Here is a 21,843-nt window from a genome sequence, read left to right as displayed (position 1 = left end):
TATTAACTAATTCTGGTCCAATTTATGACTGAGTCCAGTGTTTACTAATCTCTGTATGCTCCTTTCCAGGGCATGAGTCAAAAGGAGAGCTCTAGGTCAGCCATGATGTACATTCAGGAGCTGAGGTCGGGCTTGCGGGATATGCCTCTGCTCAGCTGCCTGGAGTCCCTTCGTGTCTCCCTCAACAACAACCCTGTCAGGTGAGGATTCTGAGGTAGTAACAGGAGTGAGAGCCCAATGTTGGAGCTCACTGGTGGGGATTAGAGATCAAAGGAGTCAGGGAAGTATGAGAATGTTTTGGATTGGGAGTAAAGAGTTGCCAGGATACACTTTATTTTGGTGGATATTTATTGATTTGATTTGATACTGCATCATCTTTGTCTCTTCCTTACAGTTGGGTGCAAACATTTGGTGCTGAGGGCCTGGCTTCCTTATTGGACATCCTTAAACGACTTCATGATGAGAAAGAGGAGACTGCTGGGTGAGGACTTCCGAGTCTTGGCATCTTCTAGGTGGAGGGTAGTAGAGGACTTGGCTGTTTGCTCTAAAGGAGAAAATGGCAGTTAAATGGAAAGTTATGGACTAGGATATTATGCTGTTAGCTGAGAATGGGGTTTATCATAGGGGTGACTGGAGAATGAAGGATGATTATAGGTACAGAGAAAGGAGGAACTTAAATTTCACAGTGAATAACACAAGATACATACCACATAAGAGTGTGAGTTTCCCAGCACAGGTTCTTATCCAGTCTGGAAATAGGGTCTGATTTAGTCTAAAGCTCTCCTGTGATCTGGTCTGGGTCATATCTCATTTGGAAGTCTTATAATACACTTGATCAGTTTGGGACTAGCTTTATGATAGTCTTCAGGATTGGAATAATTCTGGGGATACCTTGCACTGTCTTAGGTTAGGCTACCTTGAAGCCAGCCTGACCCAAAATGATTTCTCTACTTCCTGGGATCTTTCCAAAACAAAACACAGGACCTCTACCTCCTGAACGTACAGACTTGAAACCTCTGACGCAGTGAGGCAAGCAGTGATAGGTGGGATGTTATCCTGATAGAATTTAGCCCTTAGGAGCCTACAGGGAGTTAAAGGGAAGATTTTAATGTAATACTGAATTCTTGGTTTATGAGAGAATTACCAATGGTTCTTTCTTCAGCTACCTCTTTTTGCCAGTGTTTTAGGGTAGAGTGCTGTGTGCTAGACTTTACTCAGCTGCTAGTTGGGAGTGTTCCTAAGACCCTTGTTTACAAGATTGAAAAGTCAAATGGGGAGGGGTGTAGAATGAAGGGATTTCACTGATTATGTCTTCTACATGCAGAAGCTACGATAGCCGTAACAAGCATGAGATCATCCGCTGCTTGAAAGCTTTTATGAACAACAAGGTAAGATATTTCCCATTCTCATTCAACCCCCATCGTGACCGCTGTTTTTTCTCTTCTGTTGGCAAACTCAAAAAAGGACCTAGGAATATGAGGTTCAAGGCTTCTAGCTTTTCCTTTTAGTACCATAACTTTTTGATCGCCACATACACATACTTTTATGGATCTTTTCCCTCAGTTGTAACGTCTGTTTCAGAGGATATGCTTAATTTTCTTCTTCTGTTTATACTTTTTTTTCCTAATTCTTAAATTTCCTGACCTGTAGTTATTATTTTTGGAAGGTTTACTTTATTTTCTGCTTATTTGTTGTTGTTTTTTCCCCAGTCTATTCCTACTGTATCTTTTCTTCCTTCCTTCCTTCCTTTTTCTTTCTCTCTTTCTTTCTCTTTCTCGCTCTCTCTTTCTTTTTCTTTTTTTGTCTGTTTAGTATTTAAACTTAGGGAACCTACAGTTATTTGTTCCTGAGTGCAAATCTGTCTTCCTCACTATTTAATTTTGTTATAATTATTCCACTGGCTTAGGGGGAGCATTGAAAAGAAACATAAGAATCAAAGTTTTTATTCTTGGAAGACATAGAATTCTGTTGTGTCTGCTAGAAAATTATTTTGCTATGCTCATATCTGTTTAGCTATATTGGAAAAAGTTTTCTACCCTATATTAGTTTGCTAGGGTTGCTATAACAAAGTACTACAAACTGGGTGTCTTAAACAACAGAAGTTCATTTATCTCACAGTTCTAGAGGCGATAAGTCCAAGATAAGGTGTTGTTGATAGGGTTGGTTCCTTCTGAAGGCTGTGAGAGAGGGTATGTCCCATGCCTCTTTCCTAGCTTCTGGTGTCTTGCTGGCAATCTTTGACATTCCTTGGCTTGTAGATGCATCACCCCAATCTCTGCTTTTGTGTTCACATGGCGTTCTCCCTGTGTGCAAGTCTGTGTCCAAATTTCCCCTTTTTATAAAGATAACAGTTATATGGGATTAAGGGCCCACCCTACTCTAGTCTGACCTCATGGTAATCTAATTACACCTGCCAATGACACTATTTCCAAATAAGGTTACATTCTGAGGTAATGGGGGTTAGGACTTAAACATACGAATTTTGGGAGGAGCACCATTCAATCCATAAGAACCCGTAAACTTGTCCTTGGTTAGATGCTCTTATCTTTAAGCCTCCCTTTTCTCTTTTTGTCCTACCAGTTTGGAATCAAGACCATGTTGGAGACAGAAGAAGGAATTCTGCTGCTGGTCAGAGCCATGGATCCTGCTGTTCCCAACATGATGATTGATGCAGCTAAGCTGCTTTCTGCTCTTTGTATCCTACCACAGCCAGAAGACATGTATGTGACTGGAATTATTTCTCTTCTCTATTCTTTTTTATCGTCTTCCTTAGTCTAGAGGAATATTAAGTTGCTTGGGTGTCCACTTAGTCTTAAATACTAGGTAAGACTATATTTCTTACATGAACACTGTGTATCTTAATATTTAAGAAACATTGTTAAGAGATGGAAGCTGTTCTGCATGTACCACTGGTTATCAAAGGTACAGCAGGATCTCCTAGATCTCCATTAATGTCTGTATTGTCTAGGACAAGGGTTTCTTTTTACATTTTTTTAAAATTCAGAAGTAACACAACATTATTTTTAAAATTCAAACAACATAGAAGTATATGAAGTACAATTTAACAACGTCATCCCTTTGGCAAACCCTATTCTGCAGAGGTAACCACTGTTAATGGTGTGGTACAGTCTCATAGATCATTTTCTAGCACAGACAAATATTTACTAAATTCTAACACACCTGCCACTCCAAAAGATGGTTTCTTAGAATTAAGGAAAGATGGCTTATGCCTATAAAACCAATCTCACGTATAGGATAGATTTTTATTTTTGTGGAGGGGTTTGGTTTAACAAAAGCTAAATCATACCACCATTCTTTTCAACTTGTTTCTTTTTATTTAACAGTAGCTCTTGGACATTCTTCTCTGGCAGTACTTCTAGATCTATCTTATTATCTTTAGTGGCTGTTTAGCATTTCATACTCTGTACGTCCCATAATTTAATGATTCCTTCATTGGTAGACTTTTAGGTAGAATTTTTTTTTAGCACATTCTGACCCCTGCTCTAGATGATAAAAAATTTTATTATCAATTCTTGTGCATATATTCTTTGTACATATATTATTTCATATTCATGTGTTTATGTTGGATAGATTTTCTAGAAGTAGGCCAATGTTAATGTGCATTAAAAAATTGGTACTGTTAAATGCCCCTCCGAAAGTTGTACCAATTTATATGCCATAGAACAGGGGTCTTAATTTGGTAAAAATAGGTAGGAGTCTGGATTTTAGGGAGTGCATTTTTCTGAAGAGATGGTCCTTAGTTTCCTGTTGATCTGGCCTCTGCTCCAGGTGATGAGACGAATAATGTGAGAAATCCAGAACATTGATAATGTCTGTTTCCTAACTGATCTATGCCTCTGTATAATATACCTGTTGTGTACCTGTCTGTGTAAGAGCACCCAAGCAGTTCTCTCCCTTTCCTTACTCTCTGGCAGGAATGAAAGAGTTTTGGAGGCGATGACAGAAAGAGCTGAAATGGATGAGGTGGAACGTTTCCAGCCACTGCTGGATGGATTAAAAACTGGGACCTCCATTGCTCTCAAGGCATGTATACCTATGAAACTTGTTCCAAAAGTAGAATTCAAGATAGAAAGACTTAAGTTCATTTGACCTTTTAAGAGAACACATGAGTTGTTACCAATGATATATATTTCAAAGTTCTTTCTGAAGGAAAAATGATTACCTTTTTCTCCAAGAAGGCAGAGAAAGAACTGTTTTCCTCATTATGAGATGGAAAAAAGTCATGGTATTTATTTACAAGCTAGAAAAATCAAGGCCTAGAACAAATTATACCATAGAATCCCTGGAATCCTTTAGACCTCTGAACTCTCCAGACCTGTGTTTAAACCAAGTTATATTGCTATATATAAGGAAGTTATTCTTGTAGTTTTTGTGCTGAATCTTCTAGGTTATATTTGGGGGCCTCAGAATGCATGTAAAGAGAATGGAATCTTGATCTCTAGGAGTTAACATTGACACAGCTGCTGAATTTTCTTATTTTAGGTGGGATGCCTACAGCTGATCAATGCTCTCATCACACCAGCTGAAGAACTTGACTTCCGAGTTCACATCCGAAGCGAACTGATGCGCTTGGGGCTGCATCAAGTGTTGCAGGTGAGATGCAACACTTCATTCGAAAGGCTGGGCTGGTTCCTTCCTGCTCTTATAACCCCGTCATCCCTGGGAAGACTTTGGTTTTCAGTTTAAAAACCAGGTTGAGGGAGTGCCCTGGTGGTCTAGTGGTTAGGATTCAGCACTTTCACTGCCGTGGGCCAGGTTCAATCCCTGGTTGGGGAACTGAGATCCCGCAAGCCATGCGGCACGCCAAAATTTAAAAAATTAAAAAAAAAAAACCAGGTTGAAATGTTTGGGTTTTTAACCAGCATAGGACACGTTTGGGTTCCCTGGCCTATACTTTTGCTGTTGACAGGACCTTCGAGAGATTGAAAATGATGATATGAGAGTGCAACTAAATGTGTTTGATGAACAAGGAGAAGAAGATTCCTATGACCTGAAGGGACGGCTGGATGACATTCGAATGGAGATGGAATATCCTTTTACTGATTGGGTTGAAGACACAAGACATTCAGTTGCATTCAGTTGTAGATCCCTGTAAGGAATGGTGTGGAGTTGATGACTTACACGAGGGCATTAGCCCTGTCTTCTTTGTAGATTAGGCAGGTGCCTTTTGATTGCCATTGGATATATTTACATCATTGTGGACCAGAGAAGTTGGGAAGGGTGATCTGAGGGTTGCTCAACATGGAAGCAGCCATCAAAATTAGTATAGACCTCCTAGAACATGATAGCTTAGCTCATTAAGATGTAGAGCTGGTTTTTGGAGAACATAGACAAGTCAGGGAGTGAGGTTGTAATTTGCTCTCTTGTATGTTTCCATGAGACTGACAGGGGGAATAATTTGGTTACCTATTGATACTTGCCACAAGTGACTTTGAGGCAGTTACCTTTTTGTGTCTGTCTACTGCTCGATTTTCAAGCCAAGTACTAGGAGTTTTCTATCTCTGTGTATAGTACCCCCTGACTCACTGGTCCCCTGGCCAAAGAAAGTTTATAGAGCTTAAAGTTTAGGGCAGGGTTTACAGGAGGAACAGCTGTTAGAATAGAAGTGGCATCTTGCTACTTCTCCCGAGAGTTGGGCAAGCTACCTGTCAAACATAGTCTAAATATATGCTTTCCTTAGCCTCTTCTCCTTTTCCACTGACTTCAGTGAAGTCTTCCAGATTCTCTTAAACACAGTGAAGGATTCAAAGGCAGAGCAACACTTCCTCTCCATCCTGCAGCACCTACTCTTAGTCCGAAATGACTATGAGGCCAGGTAAGATGGTATACCTGTGGGAAGTTTTGAATTTGAGCCTAAGTGGAGAGTGCGAACTTCTTAAATTCAAAGATTGTCTGTAGAGAGAAAAGGAAAACACAAAGACATGGATTAGAGTTCATTTTTAGTTTCAGACATAAAGGGAGTTGCCAGTTGTCCCTTTAATCCAACTGAAAGACATCTCTATGGAAGAGATGAGAGTGTATAAGGTGAACTGCCTCCCTCTTTTGAATGGGGTGGTGGGGCGGAGTGAAGATGATAGCAAAGGGAGGCAGCCATTTAAAGTTGATTCATGTTGGAACATGAGATTTAAGCAGTAGAGTAGAGATTCAGCAATAGTAGTATCCATCACAGGCAGGATCAAGCTCGAATTTTAGATGGAAAAGGATTTGAACTCAGAGGCAGATGGCAAGAAGTTTTGACTATCTGAAGTAGATGGGTTAGCTGATGTGGAAGACGGGGATTTCTTAGCATGGCAGCCATACTCTGTTAATCTTATGAAAAGGTCTTTTCCAGAACATTTATCCTCAGGTCCTTCTGCTGTCAAAGCAGTTACCTTTCTTGATCCTGAATACCAAAATTATATTTTGGTTTTCCTTTAATAACCTTATTTTGTTTCTTCTGTAGACCGCAGTACTATAAGTTGATTGAAGAATGTATTTCTCAGATAGTTCTGCACAAGAATGGGGCTGATCCTGACTTCAAGTGCCGGCACCTCCAGATTGATATTGAGGGATTGATTGGTAAGCATATTTGTCTGTCTGTTCCATAAAACATTGCTTCTGTCTTTCATTTTGCATCTTTCTTTCAGTGAAAATTTCAGAGAAGATACTTTTCTAGCCCCCAGTATTCCCATTTTCACCCTTTCTTAGGTGATATAACCAATATCTGTGCTAGGAATATACAGGCCTTGAGTTTATTTCTACATAATTCTAAAAATTTATCCTGTCTCATACACCACCCCACCTTTTGAAGGGACTTCAGCTATTGTCTGCTACTCCTGCTGGTCCCAGAGATTCATAAGTATTACTTGTAGGCATTCTCTGTGCCACCCGGCATGGTGGCCTTACTGCATAACAGGCACTCAGAAATTATATGTTGAACTTAACTGAAAGTTCCATTTCTTTGTCTAGTACAGAACATTAAGAAGGATAAGAAAAATAAACAAAAAGAACAAAGACTGCCCTTTGGTTATGTAGAAGGGCTTAGGCAGTGAGAGGGGAATACGAGAATTGGGAACTTGACTTCCTGACTGTTCGCCTTCTTTTTAGATCAAATGATTGATAAAACAAAGGTGGAGAAATCTGAAGCCAAAGCTACAGAGCTGGAAAAAAAGGTATGTATGAGAGATCAAAAATAATTGGAGTATATCTTTCTTTATCTAAGGATTTTGATTTTTCTGACGTGTGAAACAGTTACCTGTGATATATTCAGTGTTCAGCACACAGTAGCAGTTCCTAGGGGAACCCTTTCTGCTGTAGGTTACTCAGTGGAGAAAGTGATGTGGATGTGATCATGAGGAGCTAGTCAGTCGTGAGTTTGCACAGTTCTTGGGCCCCTGAGCAGGAGGAAAGACAGGTGACACTCTCATATAACATTGACAGCACTTGGGTTTGCTTGGCGACTCAGGCCTTTTATCCATAGAACAACAGGAACTGGAATATGTCTGAATTCTCTTTGATTAAGGACTCCTATTGTTGATCGGTTTTTGATCCTTGAGACTACTGGGATTGTGCACCTTAGCTGTCCTGGTTAAATGTCTTTAAAATCTTAGTTGTTGCTGTTTTTTAAAATAACACCAAGTATAGATAGACTATGGGGATAATCCCTGGCTTCCCCCTCCTTTAACCTTGATTTTAAGGTTGAAATCATGGTGGCCTTTTTTCCAGGCATCCCTTGGGTCAGTGAGCTCAACAGATAAAGGATTAGCACAAAACAGTAAATTATGGGGAATAACACCCGGCCTTTGCTGAGTTGGAGAGCTTACCGGGAGCCTGATTTCTTCCTCCTCTAGCTGGACTCAGAGTTAACAGCCCGACATGAGCTACAGGTGGAAATGAAAAAGATGGAAAGTGACTTTGAGCAGAAGCTCCAGGATCTTCAGGGAGAAAAGGATGCATTGGATTCTGAAAAGGAAAAAGTTGCCACAGAGAAACAGAACCTGGAAGCAGAAGTGTCTCAGCTGACAGGAGAGGTAATATCTGAACAGGGAAGGCAGAGTGACCTGTAACTGCCATCAGCAGCCTCAGAGTGAGCTTGCGTTGAAGCAGGACTCTCATCTTACTCCCAGGGAGGGTTCAGATACTAATAGGTAATCTAGTTAGATGGCGCATATTTTTAAAATCATAAGCTGTTTTGTTTTGGGAGTAAGTAATACATAAGATGGAAAATTTGGAAAATACAGAACAACACAAAGAATAAATGAGTCACAGTACTACCCAGAAATAAAGATAATAGCCTTCTAATAAATTTAGGAGTAAATACTAAATACACTGTTCTTATATTTGCTATTTTTCTCTTATTTTAGTCATCTCTGGACAGATTTATGCCCACACACTCTCTCTGCAGTTATAGATATTTATATGATCTGTGATACTTGATAACTTGATCACCTAGGTGGTTATATAATTACCTGTATAGCACCTGTATAACACCTGTATAGCACGTAATTACCTGTATATGTTAATTACGTACCTAGAATATTTGATTTACTTGATCTTTGCATTTTCTTTCTTTTTTAAAAAATTAATTAATTTTATTTTTGGCTGCGTTGGGTCTTTGTTGCTCACGCGGGCTTTCTCGTTGCAGTGAGCAGGGGCTACTCTTCGTTGCTGTGTGCAGGCTTCTCATTGCGAGGGCTTCTCTTGTTGCAGAGCATGGGCTCTAGGCACGCGGGCTTCAGTAGTTGCAGCCCACAGGCTCAGTAGTTGTGGCTCGCAGGCTCTAGAGCTCAGGCTCAGTAGTTGTGCTGCACAGGCTTAGTTGCTCTGCGGCATGTGGGATCTTCCCGGACCAGGGATTAAACCCATGTCCCCTGCGTTGGCAGGCAGATTCTTAACCACTGCGCCACCAGGGAAGTCCCGATCTTTGCATTTTCTAATCAAAGGGAGAGTTTAACATAAACTTTGAAGTTGCCTTTTTAATGCAAAGCATACTGAACTAGGAACTTGAAGACCTGAATTCTAGTTTTGTCTCTGTCACTAAATAGCTATGTGACTTTAGGTGGAGCCTTTCAACTGTCTGACTCCTTTCACTCTCTTCATGTGTAAAGTGAGAAGTTTGGATTAAGTAACTTCTTAGGTCCTTTCCAGCCCCAGTGGTCCCTGAAGTGGAGTGAGAAGTACTCCCATTGGTGTTATTTCTGTAGGTTGCCAAGCTGTCCAAGGAACTGGAAGATGCCAAGAAAGAAGTGGCTTCACTCTCCACTGCAGTTACTGCTGCAGCCCCTCCTAGCAGTGCTACTTTTCCCCCTGCCCCTCCTTTACCTGGTGACTCTGGGCCTGTCAGTCCCCCCTCACCCCCTTTACCAGGAGAGGTTAGCACAGCCTCTGCACCCCCTCTTCCTAGGGGTGGGGCCATTCCTCCTCCACCACCTCCTCCTCCTCCTCTGCCTGGGGGTGCCTACATCCCCCCACCCCCTCCTCTGCCTGGGGGTACCTGCATCCCCCCACCTCCCCCTTTGCCTGGGGGTGCCTACATCCCCCCACCCCCCCCTCTGCCTGGGGGTGTCTGCATTCCCCCACCCCCTCCTCTGCCTGGGGGTGCCTGCATCCCCCCACCTCCCCCTTTGCCTGGGGGTGCCTGCATCCCCCCACCCCCCCCTTTGCCTGGGGGTGCCTGCATCCCCCCACCCCCGCCTCTGCCTGGGGGTGCCGGCATCCCCCCACCCCCGCCTCTGCTTGGGGGTGCCGGCATCCCCCCACCTCCTCCTCCCTTGCCTGGAGGACCAGGAATGCTACCTCCCCCTCCCCCTCTTCCTGGTGGAATCCCTCCACCCCCTCCATGTCCTGGAGGCCCTGGTATTCCTCCACCTCTCCCTTTTGGAGTTCCTGCAGCCCCAGTTCTGCCATTTGGATTAACCCCAAAGAAACTTTACAAGCCAGAGGTACAGCTCCGGAGGCCAAACTGGTCCAAGGTGAGAATTTCTGTCCATCTCTTCATCAGTAGATTTTAAGAGACCACTTCAGTTTCCTACTTTGTGTTTTGTGCATGGTTGGGCTTCCCTTTCTTATGGCTCACATCTGTCTGTCTTCAAGTTCCACTCATGTGTATGTTTATTTAGCAGATAATAGGCATATCCTATATGCTGGATATCACTCGGGAGAGTTCTTCGAGCCCTATACTCTGCTACAAAACCTAAACTTATCCTTAAGTTAATGTTTTTGCCCTTTTCTCTGAGGATATGAGTGCCATGGGATACCACACTGTTTGATATTAGTCATTTCACCAATCCGCAAGGTACTGATAAATTTTGCTGATCCAAAAGTCATGGATTTATGGATACAACTCCCTACCACTCCCACCCACCCCTACCCCCGGTAAATAAGTTACACAGGATATGTTTGCATGGCACAGTATGTGTTTGAGAGCGCTGTGATTCTGCCTCAGCCTTTTGCTTCTGGAAACCAAGTTAAAATAAAGGAGCCTAGGGATTTGTTCATAAAATGAACAAATTTGGTACAGTTCACCACCCTGATGGGAAAAGTGTAAGGTAGAGCAAGGGAAGATGTGAAATAAAGCCTTAATGCTTCTAAAAGTAGAGGATTTGGGGTTAGAAGGAGGATAAGCAGCATAACTGATTCTAGTTGTTGAATAATCACCAATAAACACATAACCTGGAATCATCGTCTCCTGGTCCCACCACAAAGAGCATAGCTGTTCTCTGTGTCTCAGGTTAGTCTTATTCTAGTATGATGTTGACAATAACCAGCCAGCCGCTTCTTTTGCATCTTAATCCGTTTTCTAGGATGGAAAGTACAGAGCTCAGTTTAGTAACTCTTAACACCTGCCTGTATCCACAGTTTGTTGCTGAGGACCTTTCCCAAGACTGCTTCTGGACAAAGGTGAAGGAGGACCGATTTGAGAACAATGAACTTTTCGCCAAACTTACCCTTACCTTTTCTGCCCAGACCAAGAGTGAGTCCTTTCCTCTTTCATGCAAAGGGCCAGTGTAGGACTTAGAACATTTGTTAAGGGAGTCTCCCATTTCTTTCCCTTCCCTGGGTGAGGGTTGAAGAGAGCTGGGAGTTCCTATTCAGAAGAAAATAAGCTGGTTTTGTATTCTGGGGATGCTGGAGTTGGCAAAGAGAACTGTTGCATGTACGTATTTTTCCCCCCAGTTTTTTTGCATGTAGGTATTTTACATGCATGTAGGTATTTTACACAAGTGTAACTTGTGGGGATATGAGGTTAGTGTGACAGAGCTCAGGCTGGGCTGAGAGTATCATTTTAATGATACTCTTGAATGGATTCTGGCACTGCCTTTAAGGTGCCATCTTTAGACCTACATATGTAATTGATAAGAGCTGAGCAGAGTCTTTAGTAGGTGAGGTGGCTGAACAACTGTCTTTGTACAATAACGAAGAACCATATGTGATCCCTTTTCTTTTTTCCATTTCTTTCCAATATCTGATGCTTTCTCCTTCCTGGCACCTGCAGCTTCAAAAGGTAAGAATACAGAAGAGCCTTGTAGTTGGGTCTCTTGAATATTAGAGAAAAAAATGAAACAGATGTAAAGGGATTTCTCTTTAGAAAACTAAGACTAGAAATTGGGGACTGATTTCTCTTTTGCTAGTTTTTTTTTTAAGGGTCCAGAAGGACCAGTAGCTCTGATGTTAGCTGACAGGGCAGAAAATTATTTTAAGTTGAAGCTACAATATACTTGCTCTTTCTTTGGAAGGTGAGGGACAACTTAAATAATAATACTGTTACTTTACATTTGTGTTGTATTTTACAAATTTCAAAGTGCTTTAACAGATTCTACCCTATTAGGACTGCAAAGAAACCTTATGAGATAGGTTGGGTGTATATTATCTCCGTTCCGTAGCTTACATAGCCTGATTAGTTAGGTAGCTTGCCCAAGGTTTTATATGACCAGATCCAGGGGTCTTGACTTCTGGTCTGTCTTTTCATATAAATTCTTGCTTTTCTTCTTCACCTTCATATCTTCCCCTTTATTTTAGAAGAGCTGATCTATTTTGCCCTTTTCTTTCTTCACTTCCTAATTCTTGTGGTTTCGTGCTGTCTTGTGATGGGACACTTACAGTTATTTCCCCAGAGGGATGCAGTATTTGAAAGATATTGTCATGTACCTAATGACAGTTATAACCTAATAATTTTGTATTTCCATCTTCTTCCAGCTTTTTTGTTTATTTAGAGTTTTATTATGACCCTAGTGATGACAATTAAATGCAACTTCAGAGCACTCCTCCCTCCCCCTGCCAGTAAATAAGCATTTTTAAAGACAGTTACTACTTTTTTCCTTAAGTGATCTGATGGGACTAGGCTGCACCTCATTCTAATAAGATACCTAACAGAGGGAGTTTTCTGGTGGCCTAGTGGTTAGGATTCGGTGCTTTCACTGCAGAGGCCCGGGTTTGATCCCTAGTCAGGGAATCATCCCGCATGCTGCATGGCATGACACAGCCAAAATACAAAAAAAAAAAAAAAAGAAAGAAAGAAAGAAAGAAAGAAAGAAAAGAAACCAGAAAGAAAAGAAACCTGTGCCTCTGGCAGCCCCTAGTTACACATATATCTAGGAGTCAAAGATCACAGTGCTCAGGCCTGCCCTGTTGCCCTAGCATTCTGGGCAAAGTTGCCTTTTCCTCTAAGAGATATATCACCTTCTGAACTAAAGTTCAGCTTGGAGAATTACTTCTACCTGCTATTAAAAATGCTGTCATAATGACCACTTATACTACTCTGGAATATCAACAAAGACTAGTTGACAATGAAAATCAAAATCAAATTTGCTAATTTGTAAGTTCACAGAATATATCCCTGTGTTGGCCTCTGGTGTCATTTTCTTTCTGGTGGCTGCATTCTGAGTGCCACTGCAAACGTACACTGACTGGGTCCCTTTTCCTCCCTGCTCTGTCACCATCCTTCTTTTATCCTGTACATTTGTATTGCTGTTGATTGCAGTGGAGTTTTCTGCAGTTTAGTGGTTTGCCTCGGCATTATATTCCCACTGTGAATTGGTATGTAGTGTGTGTGTGTGTGTTTTGGCTGTGTTGGGTCTTCACTGCTGTGCAAGGGCTTTTCTCTCTAGTTGTGGCGAGCGGGAGCCACTCTTCATTGCGGTGCTCGGGCTTCTCATTGCGGTGGCTTCTTGTTGCGGAGCATGGGCTCTAGGCGTGCAGGCTTCAGTAGTTGTGGTTCGCGGGCTTAGTTGCTCCACGGCATGTGAGATCTTTCCAGACCAGGGCTTGAACCCCATGTCCCCTGCATTGGCAGGCAGATTCTTAACCAATGCGCCACCAGGGAAGTCTGGTATGTAGTATTTTTTTTTAATTAATTAATTTTTGGCTGTTTTGGGTCTTCGTTTCTGTGCGTGGGCTTTCTCTAGTTGCGGCGAGCGGGGACCACTCTTCATCGCGGTGCGCGGGCCTCTCACTGTCGCTGCCTCTCTTGTTGCAGAGCACAGGCTCCAGACACGCAGGCTCAGTAGTTGTGGCTCACAGGCCTAGTTGCTCCGCAGCATGTGGGATCTTCCCAGACCAGGGCTGGAACCCGTGTCCCTGCATTGGCAGGCATTCTCAACCACTGTGCCACCAGGGAAGCCCTGTAGTATTTTTTAAATACCTAAGCAAGACCTTATCTCATTGTTCGTTATTTTCAACAGTGTAACCAAACTTTTTAATGTTCCTTTAGCCTTCAATTTCTGCCCTGGAAACTATTTTCTGTTCATTGATGATTCTAACTTCCTGACAGCTTTGGCTCCCGCCCCCCACCCCCCGCTTAAATTATTCTTAGAAGTCTCTGTATCTTAATCTGAAAGGAATAAGTATGAATTGGTCAATTTAGTTTAGTTTAGTGTCAGTACTGATTTTCATGGAATAATAATCATCATCAGTAGTTTGCTGCTACTTTGACAAAGGACATTTCTAGCTAGTCTTTAAGTATCTTTACTTTAGTTAGGACTTTCAGGTGTTAAATTGGCACCCTGTCTTAATTTCCCAGTCTTTTCATTAGGAAGCACTAGAGAAGGTGTTCTTGAAAATTATTAAATCATGAACAATTTTCCAAACATGCTAAATCTTAATCATTTTAAGAAATTCCTGGGAGAGATTTTTTTTTCCTATCAAACAAGTACTCATGGTTTACCCAACTCTAACAGTTATCACATGCAACGAAACCTTCCTGCTTGTCATCAACCACACTACATCTGTATGTTTCCAGTCATCTTCTCCCAAGAAACAAATGCTGCTTCCTTTAAAAATTATTTCTTCCTTGAATTTTCAGTGTTTTACTGACTTTAATGTTTGGTTTATTTTCTTCTACATTTTCTTGCTTTCTTTTCCTTTGAGTTACTCTGCAAATCTGTGGTGATGCAAGCAGTATTTGAATGTCAGCGCTTATTCTAATGTGTATTTCTTGGTGACAGAAGAGTTGCTTTGACATCGTGTACATGGGCATCAAGTAGCAGATGGAGGTGCTGCATGTGGAACCAGTGCCACAGTACCCACCGTGATCAGGGTAACTCATCTGCTCTGCCTTTCCTGATGCCGTTTTGAGCCTCCCTCTCTTGGTGCTCTGGTTGGCAGACTTAATACAGACTCCTCCCAAGTAGCCCCTTTCTTTCAACATGGCCCCCCAAAAACACTTTAGTAAAAAAGACTTTAGGCTTCTTAGAGTTTAGGTTTTTATCAGGTAAGGAATTTCAAGCTAAGGAAACTTCAGAGGTGAGGACTCAGAGGATCTAGAGCTCCTCAGTATGAAGGCAAGGTTTACTTTGCTTTTGGTACTTTGAACATCTTTAGTATAACATTTCTGAATACCTTCATTCTTAATCCTTTTTTCAAGTAGGTAACCAGTTTCAGTTACCAAGTCTCTCATTCATAGCCTTAATATTGATGGTATAATTAAATGATAGATAAATACTCATTACCACTCTATGACTATTTCGTCTTCCAGATGAAGTAGAGATATGGGTTAAATAATTTTTTCAAGGCCTTATAATAAGTGCCAGAGGCAGGATTCAGACTCCAGACTGTGACTCCAAAGTCCTGCTCTAACCCCCTGCTTCCCAGATGTGTATGTCCCTGCCCTAAGAGCTTCTGAGAGCTTAGATCCAGACAGAAGCTTGAAGAAGGAGATAGATATGCTGGCTTCTGCTACCACCTCATTCATTCTGTCACAAATATTCTTAAATTGGAAGTGACTCTTATGAGTACAAAAAAGGAACAACATTAGATTAGGGAAAGTAAGATACCAGGTATTTAGGGTTGAAGAAGAGAAGCCATGTTCTGATTACAGTATATTCAACTCTAGCGAAACTAATCCAGCTGGAGAAGCACGACATGCATATCTAGTACAGTAGACATCTTGCTTAAATGATTTCAGCCCAGTAGTTGCCAGTCTTGATGCAGAAGTTATCGGGACACAAGGTTTTCATAATATTGCATTGTTTCATCTCTCACTTGCTAAACACAACTCTCTGCTGTTTGTTAAGCATAGCTGTATCCCCCTTATATTTTAGTGGTACCTGAAACCTCCCATATACTGACGGCTCCTCCAGGAATGAACATCAAAGAAAACATCCGCCTTACTCTTGACATCTGCCTCCTGTAGTCAAAGGTCTCAAGCCACTGCTTCATTAAGGTTCAGGAAGATGTGTGCCTTTTACTAAGAAGAGCTAAGAGAGAGGAAGTGGCTCTCAAATTTATACTACAGATTCTTTTATGCATTTTTCTCTCTTAACGATTATTCTCTTATTTCTGATCTCTTGACTTTCTGTAAATCAGGAATTTACTTAGTTGATTTATTCCTTGACAGAGAATATTTTGAATTTTGATTTGATAGGCAGTGCTGTAAAACTTCTAGTCCTTTTTCACTCTCATGCTTATGGTTATCAGCCAGGAGTCTTTTTTTTTTTTTTGGCGGTACGCAGGCCTCTCACCGTTGCGGCCTCTCCCGCTGCGGAGCACAGGCTCCGGACGTGCAGGCTCAGCGGCCATGGCTCATGGGCCCAGCTGCTCCGCAGCATGTGGGATCTTCCCGGACCGGGGCATGAACCCGTGTCCCCTGCATCGGCAGGCGGACTCTCCACCACTGCGCCACCAGGGGAGCCCTCAGGAGTCTTTTATCATGGTTTCTTTGTTGAATCTGCTTCTTGAATTCCTTGGGAACATGTTCAGTAGTTAAATTTTATTCTTTTTCATCTTCTCCTAGGGAGCATTTTCATCGCTGTGGTGGCCTCAGGTCATTATTTGTACGTACAAAATAACTAGTTTTTCATTCTGCTTTCCTTCTCTTACTCTCTTTTGTTGATATCATAATCCCATTAGAAGTATCACCTCTTAAAACGTAGGGTGGTAAGTGATAACTGATGTCCTAAGTACAGTGATGTTTTTCTTTTTAGGTTTATTCCTTCCTTCCAAAAAAACTTCTGGACTTACAAGATCCACAAGCTAATTGTCCTTAATAGGTGTGTGGCGGTGGACAATATGTAGCATTAGGCCCTCTCCCTGTTAAAGTATGAGGTGCATTTCAGGAATTACGAGCATCAGAGCAGTTCTACAAGTGGTTAATAGCAGTAATGTTGAAAGCACTCTGGCTAAAAAGTAAGATCCTGGCAAAAAGCTGAGAATTTCATAAACAATAACAGTATTCTAATTAGGATTTGACTGTCGGCCCAGATTCCAAGGTTTGTGCTGTAGTCGCGCAGGTCAGAACTATTGGTGACAAGCGGTAGGTTTACCTGTCTACTGCTGTCCCAGAACCTTCTTGCTTAAGGCTTCAGTCTACAACAGGAGCCTGTGTTGGGGAAGCAATCCCATCTTTCCCAAAAGGGATCTAAGGGTCTTTTTCCTTTTCCCTGTGATCCTTTTCTGTCCACTAGGTGGCACCCACCCAGTTGGATCTTTATCAGGAAACACCTTAGTGAATCTTTACAGCATCTGCAACTTTAACCTCTAGAAATAAGATTTTCTAAGAGCTCCTCATGCTCCACCTTAGTCAGTGATTCTTTTGGCAGAAGGGTGTCTGTTTCATCAGTTCCCTACCCTTTCAAGTGTATAGGATTAGGACCAGAAGTGCTGCTCAAGTGAACATTTGTCTTTTAATTACTTACTACTCTTGGATTTTGAGCAGAGTCAGGCCGTTAGCTCAAAGCAGTTGGGAAGTTCTGTAATATCAGATAGTACTCCCTTGTGATTTAAAAACATAAATCTACCTGTATCACCTGGGGTTATGAGGACTCCTGCATGTGGAATAAGTACCACACTTCCTCTGGGTTGTGATCTCCCATCATCAGTGGTATAAAAGAAGAACTGCAACTACCCCCTCACATATCCCTCTAAACTCCAAACCTTGCCATCACTATTTGCCTTGAACCCACTGGATCTAATATTGTGTCATTTATCTAGGTTTATGTCACTCACCACAGGAAGGCCCAGACTCCCAGGTTACCCTCATCTCCCACACTGGAATCCCCATAGGTTCTGTGTGTCTCCTATTCTGCCTCCTCCTCCCATCCCACCTGAGCTCTTGAAACCTGTCCACTGTGCCCTCAGGAATTCATGGTCCATTACTAACAAAATCTCCTGTATCATCGACTTCACTTTGTTGCTCTAACAGAAACTGGGCTTTCCCTTTTGCCCTCTCATGTGTTGTTTTTTTTCCTCTCATAAACCTCACCCCAATGGACCTGAAGATGGGGTAGATGTCCTCTTTGTTCTTCATTGCCACTTTCAGATCAGTCCACCTTTTTCTTTCCTAAAACCCATAATTTTGAATCTCATGACATCAAGTCATAATCACCCAATTTCTCTCTTTGTGCTGTTGTCTACTAACACCCCAATTTATTCCTCTGTAGTACTCCAGTACTCCTTCTTAATTCTTAGCAATTTCTGTATAAAAGGGTCATGATCCTCCCAATATTCTGGCCTCACATTTCCTGGCACTCTTCTTTTCTGGTGATGATCTGTCCTTCACCCCATCTCACCCATGTGTCTTATGGTCATCACCAGAACTGCAGCCCCTCCACGATCTCAATTTCATACCACTCACCTTCCATTTTTTTTTCTTGTGAAAGATATAGTTTATGTCCAAAAATATGTATGCATTGTTGCTGTAAAAACTAGATGTAATGCTAAGTGAAGAGAAATTGAACCATAGTAGCAGCACAAAATAAAATGCTGAAATAGTTTCATTCTAGAGAACATAAGATATGGTCCCAAAATTCAAAACAGGGTGCTATGGATGGGAGTTTAGAAACAGAAAAAAGATGAGAGGGCATTTCTTAATAGTACCACCTTCTTCTATCTTTTTACCTTGCTATCTTTGGTACCCTGACCCCAACAATCCTCCAGCCCTACTGAGACGCCACTCCATTTATCCTTCAGTTTTCACTGTCCTTCACCCCCTTGAAGACTTCACTTTCTTCAGGTAAAATTATCATTAATAATTATAATAACCCTTCCCTGGATTTTTTTTTTCTTTCCCCATTTCTCTCTCATTTCATCTTACTTGGTTCGCAAGATCACAGTCCTGGTTAATTCCATCTCTATCCACCCTGCACCTGTAGCTGTGCAAATGGACACACTGGAGAAAAGGATACAACTTGCTCTCCTTGATACACTTTCTTCTCTTGGCTTCCAGGACAGCAGGGTCTCTTTTCTCCTGCCTCACTGGTTGTTTTTCCTCCTGTCTCTCTGCTCAGTTGGCAATGTTGCTTGGCCTTGCCAGGCAACAGATATTAAATATTTCTAGTCCATTCAGTTTCCTACTCTCCTAAATGATTATTTCGCACCTTTTTTCTCCTTAAAGGCCCAACACCTCCCTCATCCTCATTCTCAGTTGAGGATGTTTTCTTTCTACTTCACTGAGAAAATTGAATCAGGAGAGGAGCTTCTACAGACTCCCACCATTACTTTTACCTACTTTCTGTGTCTTCCTCTGTGACCATGTTCCTGTCTAAAGCCAGTTTCTGGGCCAACATGATATCCTCATTTCAACAAATGTATAGAATACACTGAAAGTATAAAATCTCCTTCTCCCCTCTCGACCATGGTTAACCATACCTTTCATATGCATATGTTATTCTAATAAAGGAATAGGTAAAATCCTTTTCTCCTTTAGTTCAGGGAAGAAAATGTGGGAAACTTTCAAATAGAACCTTACTGGAAAATTAAGGAGCAGGTGAATTAAAAAATAAAATTATAGAAATGTGAGGGTATATACATATTTTTAATGTAACGTGTGTGATCCCATTTGGTATCCACTGCTCTGCCTTTTGCTTGACATGTTTTAGCATCTCTTGATATCATTAGATATAGATTACCTCATTTCTTTTTTCTTCTTTTTCTTAAATTGAAGTATAGTTGATTTACAATGCTGTGTTTCTGGTGTACAGCACAATGATTCAATTATACATATATATATTCTTTTCCATATTCTGCCTCATTTTTAATGGATAGTTGAATTCTGTCAGATAAATAGTACAACACGATCCCTTATTGAGAATTTAAATTACTGATTTTTTATATAACAACAACAATGCTGCCAGAAATATTTTATATTTATCCCTGCATACTTGTATTTCTGCACGGTAAATTCTTAAAAGTAAAATTTCTGGGCCCAAATTACTAGGTGTAGGATTGTACCACTTTACACTTCCACCAGAAATAAGAAACTCATAATTTCTGATAGGGCAAAAGTGTTACCTTGTTTTAATCTGACCACTAATGAGACTGAACCAAAGGTTATCCTTCATTCCTTGACTCTTTCCTCATCTGTAAAATGAGATAGAGAAACCTAAAGATAACTTTCAGTTCTAAACTTATGGTTCTCTTACTGTATTTTTCTTTTTTCCTTGAATAAGCTGTCTTCGGTGTTACCTGACTACATCTCACTCTTGTTTTGACAGCTTTCTAAGTTCTTGTGTTGGTTTGCTTGTTTTGGTCTGAGTTTCATGCATCTTATCCTATGCACTGGGGCCAGGCATTAGGGATTTCCTCCTTGCTTACAACCAGTATTTGGGGATAGAGAGCTAAACTGGTGTAAAACTTTAAAACTTTTGCATGAAGGCTGCTGGTATAGATTCCACGGAAGACTTACTGGTGGAGATTTAAGGGAGGGTGTCATCAGATAAAGATAATTAAACTTTAATTCCTTCTAAACTAGAGGAATTTGATATATTTTATCTGCAGTGTGCTCTTCTCCTTTTTCACCACCAGATGGCACATGGAACTCTTCTATTTTAGATGTGTCATTGTTACGTCTGGTAGTGACGCAGTCACGTTAGAGAGAGGCAACCTCTGTTGTTTTCAAATACACACTGCCTGGTATGCTGCCCTCTACCTGTCAGGAAATTCACTTGGAGGACTGATAAGTAAAACGGAGACGGAAAGCTATAGCTTGCCCTTTAACGAAAGGATCTTGTCCTGTTGCAGCTTGTATTTTTATAGGAGCAATATTAGTGCTCTTTTGGGGGCCCAGAGGCTGGAGAATGCTTTTGAGGCTGTTTTTGTTTTAGTCTGATATTTTCATGAAAGCATAGCCTTCATTTCAGAGGGCTTAAAGAGGGGCTTAAATTTTACCAGCTTGGTAGTTCGTTTTGTAATCCCATTATATACACATTCCTAACACCATCTTTGTCTCAATTTCTACTGAATAGCTACTTTAGGCACACAATAGAACTACCCACTGATTATATACTGATAATTTCCCAGGGATACTATACTGAATTCATTTCCTTCAGGGAATTCCCCTAGCCTATCTTGGGTAGAATTTGCTGCTGCAGAAAGGCTTTTACAGTCAACCCTTCTGTCATTTGTTAACTCCTGATTATCTTAAAATAACCCCAGTTTTAGAGCCTCTTTCTAGCTATTCAGACTTTAGTTTGTGCCTCTGTTACTATTCTAGACATACACAGACTGAAACTGTATCTTTTTTTTTTTTTTTTTTTTTTCGGTACGTGGGCCTCTCACTGTTGTGGCCTCTCCCGTTGCGGAGCACAGGCTCCAGATGCTCAGGCTCAATGGCCATGGCTCAGGGGCCCAGCCGCTCCACGGCATGTGGGATCTTCCCAGACCGGGGCACGAACCCGTGTCCCCTGCATCGACAGGCAGACTCTCAACCACTGCGCCACCAGGGAAGCCCTGAAACTGTATCTTTTAAACCCAAGGTCCTATCTCCCATTACCTACAGATTCCAGATTTTATTTCAGACAAAATGTTCTTTTATATGGCATTGGCTGAGACTCAGGCCATCTAGTATGGGATGAGTATTGCCTAAATTTCTATCATCTGAGTGCAGTTAGTCCTTATCCTTAACTATCTATTTCTACCAGTAATTCCCAAATTTGAGTGTGCATAAGGATTACATAAGGAGTTGGTTAAAGGTATAAATTCCTGGGCTCCACCTCCAGAGATTCCAAGTTACAAGGACTGTAGAAGGGTATGTTTTTAACAAGCTCCTCATGTAATACACTAATATGGCTTGGTCCATTGCTTCAGTATTTATTTCTTTTTCCATTTTCTGCTCGCTGTCTTCCCACTATCTGCCGTAGTCTAGAAGCTGATTTCTACTTTTTCTTGTAATAACATTTTGATGTGTCTATCAGAGTGAGTGTTGTACAATTATTCTTGTTTTTATGGAGGTCATGCATGATCAATTAGGAAACAATCTGACATTTTCTGTTAACTGGTACCACACTTGCTTTTACAAAATTCTTTTCTTGTCATCCTCCCAGCCAGGTCTCGATAGGCATCTTAGAAGGATGGTTCTGAAGAAGTTCTCTGGAGTCAGTGAAGTAGCTGGGAAACACTTCGAGACTGACTAGC

The 21,843-nt window shown here is 41.4% G+C and overlaps 1 protein-coding gene across 1 annotated transcript in view; it reads left to right on the top strand.

The window, feature by feature from the left end:
- DIAPH1 (diaphanous related formin 1) overlaps positions 1–21,843 on the top strand; it is a 93,713-nt gene that overhangs the window by 31,728 nt on the left and 40,142 nt on the right. Inside the window, exons 5-17 of the mRNA XM_081231609.1 lie at positions 70–200; positions 395–481; positions 1,325–1,388; positions 2,581–2,720; positions 3,936–4,044; positions 4,504–4,614; positions 4,931–5,049; positions 5,720–5,836; positions 6,464–6,579; positions 7,108–7,172; positions 7,851–8,030; positions 9,204–9,971; positions 10,858–10,972. Of these exons, the coding sequence (XP_081087735.1) occupies positions 70–200; positions 395–481; positions 1,325–1,388; positions 2,581–2,720; positions 3,936–4,044; positions 4,504–4,614; positions 4,931–5,049; positions 5,720–5,836; positions 6,464–6,579; positions 7,108–7,172; positions 7,851–8,030; positions 9,204–9,971; positions 10,858–10,972 (2,122 nt within the window). The remainder of the gene's footprint in view (positions 1–69; positions 201–394; positions 482–1,324; positions 1,389–2,580; positions 2,721–3,935; positions 4,045–4,503; positions 4,615–4,930; positions 5,050–5,719; positions 5,837–6,463; positions 6,580–7,107; positions 7,173–7,850; positions 8,031–9,203; positions 9,972–10,857; positions 10,973–21,843) is intronic.

The sequence above is a fragment of the Mesoplodon bidens genome (assembly GCF_964165515.1).
Source record: "Mesoplodon bidens genome assembly, chromosome: 4".
Lineage (NCBI taxonomy): Eukaryota > Metazoa > Chordata > Mammalia > Artiodactyla > Ziphiidae > Mesoplodon > Mesoplodon bidens.
Note: the sequence above shows the minus strand (reverse complement) of the source record. Positions and strands in the feature narration are given on the sequence as shown.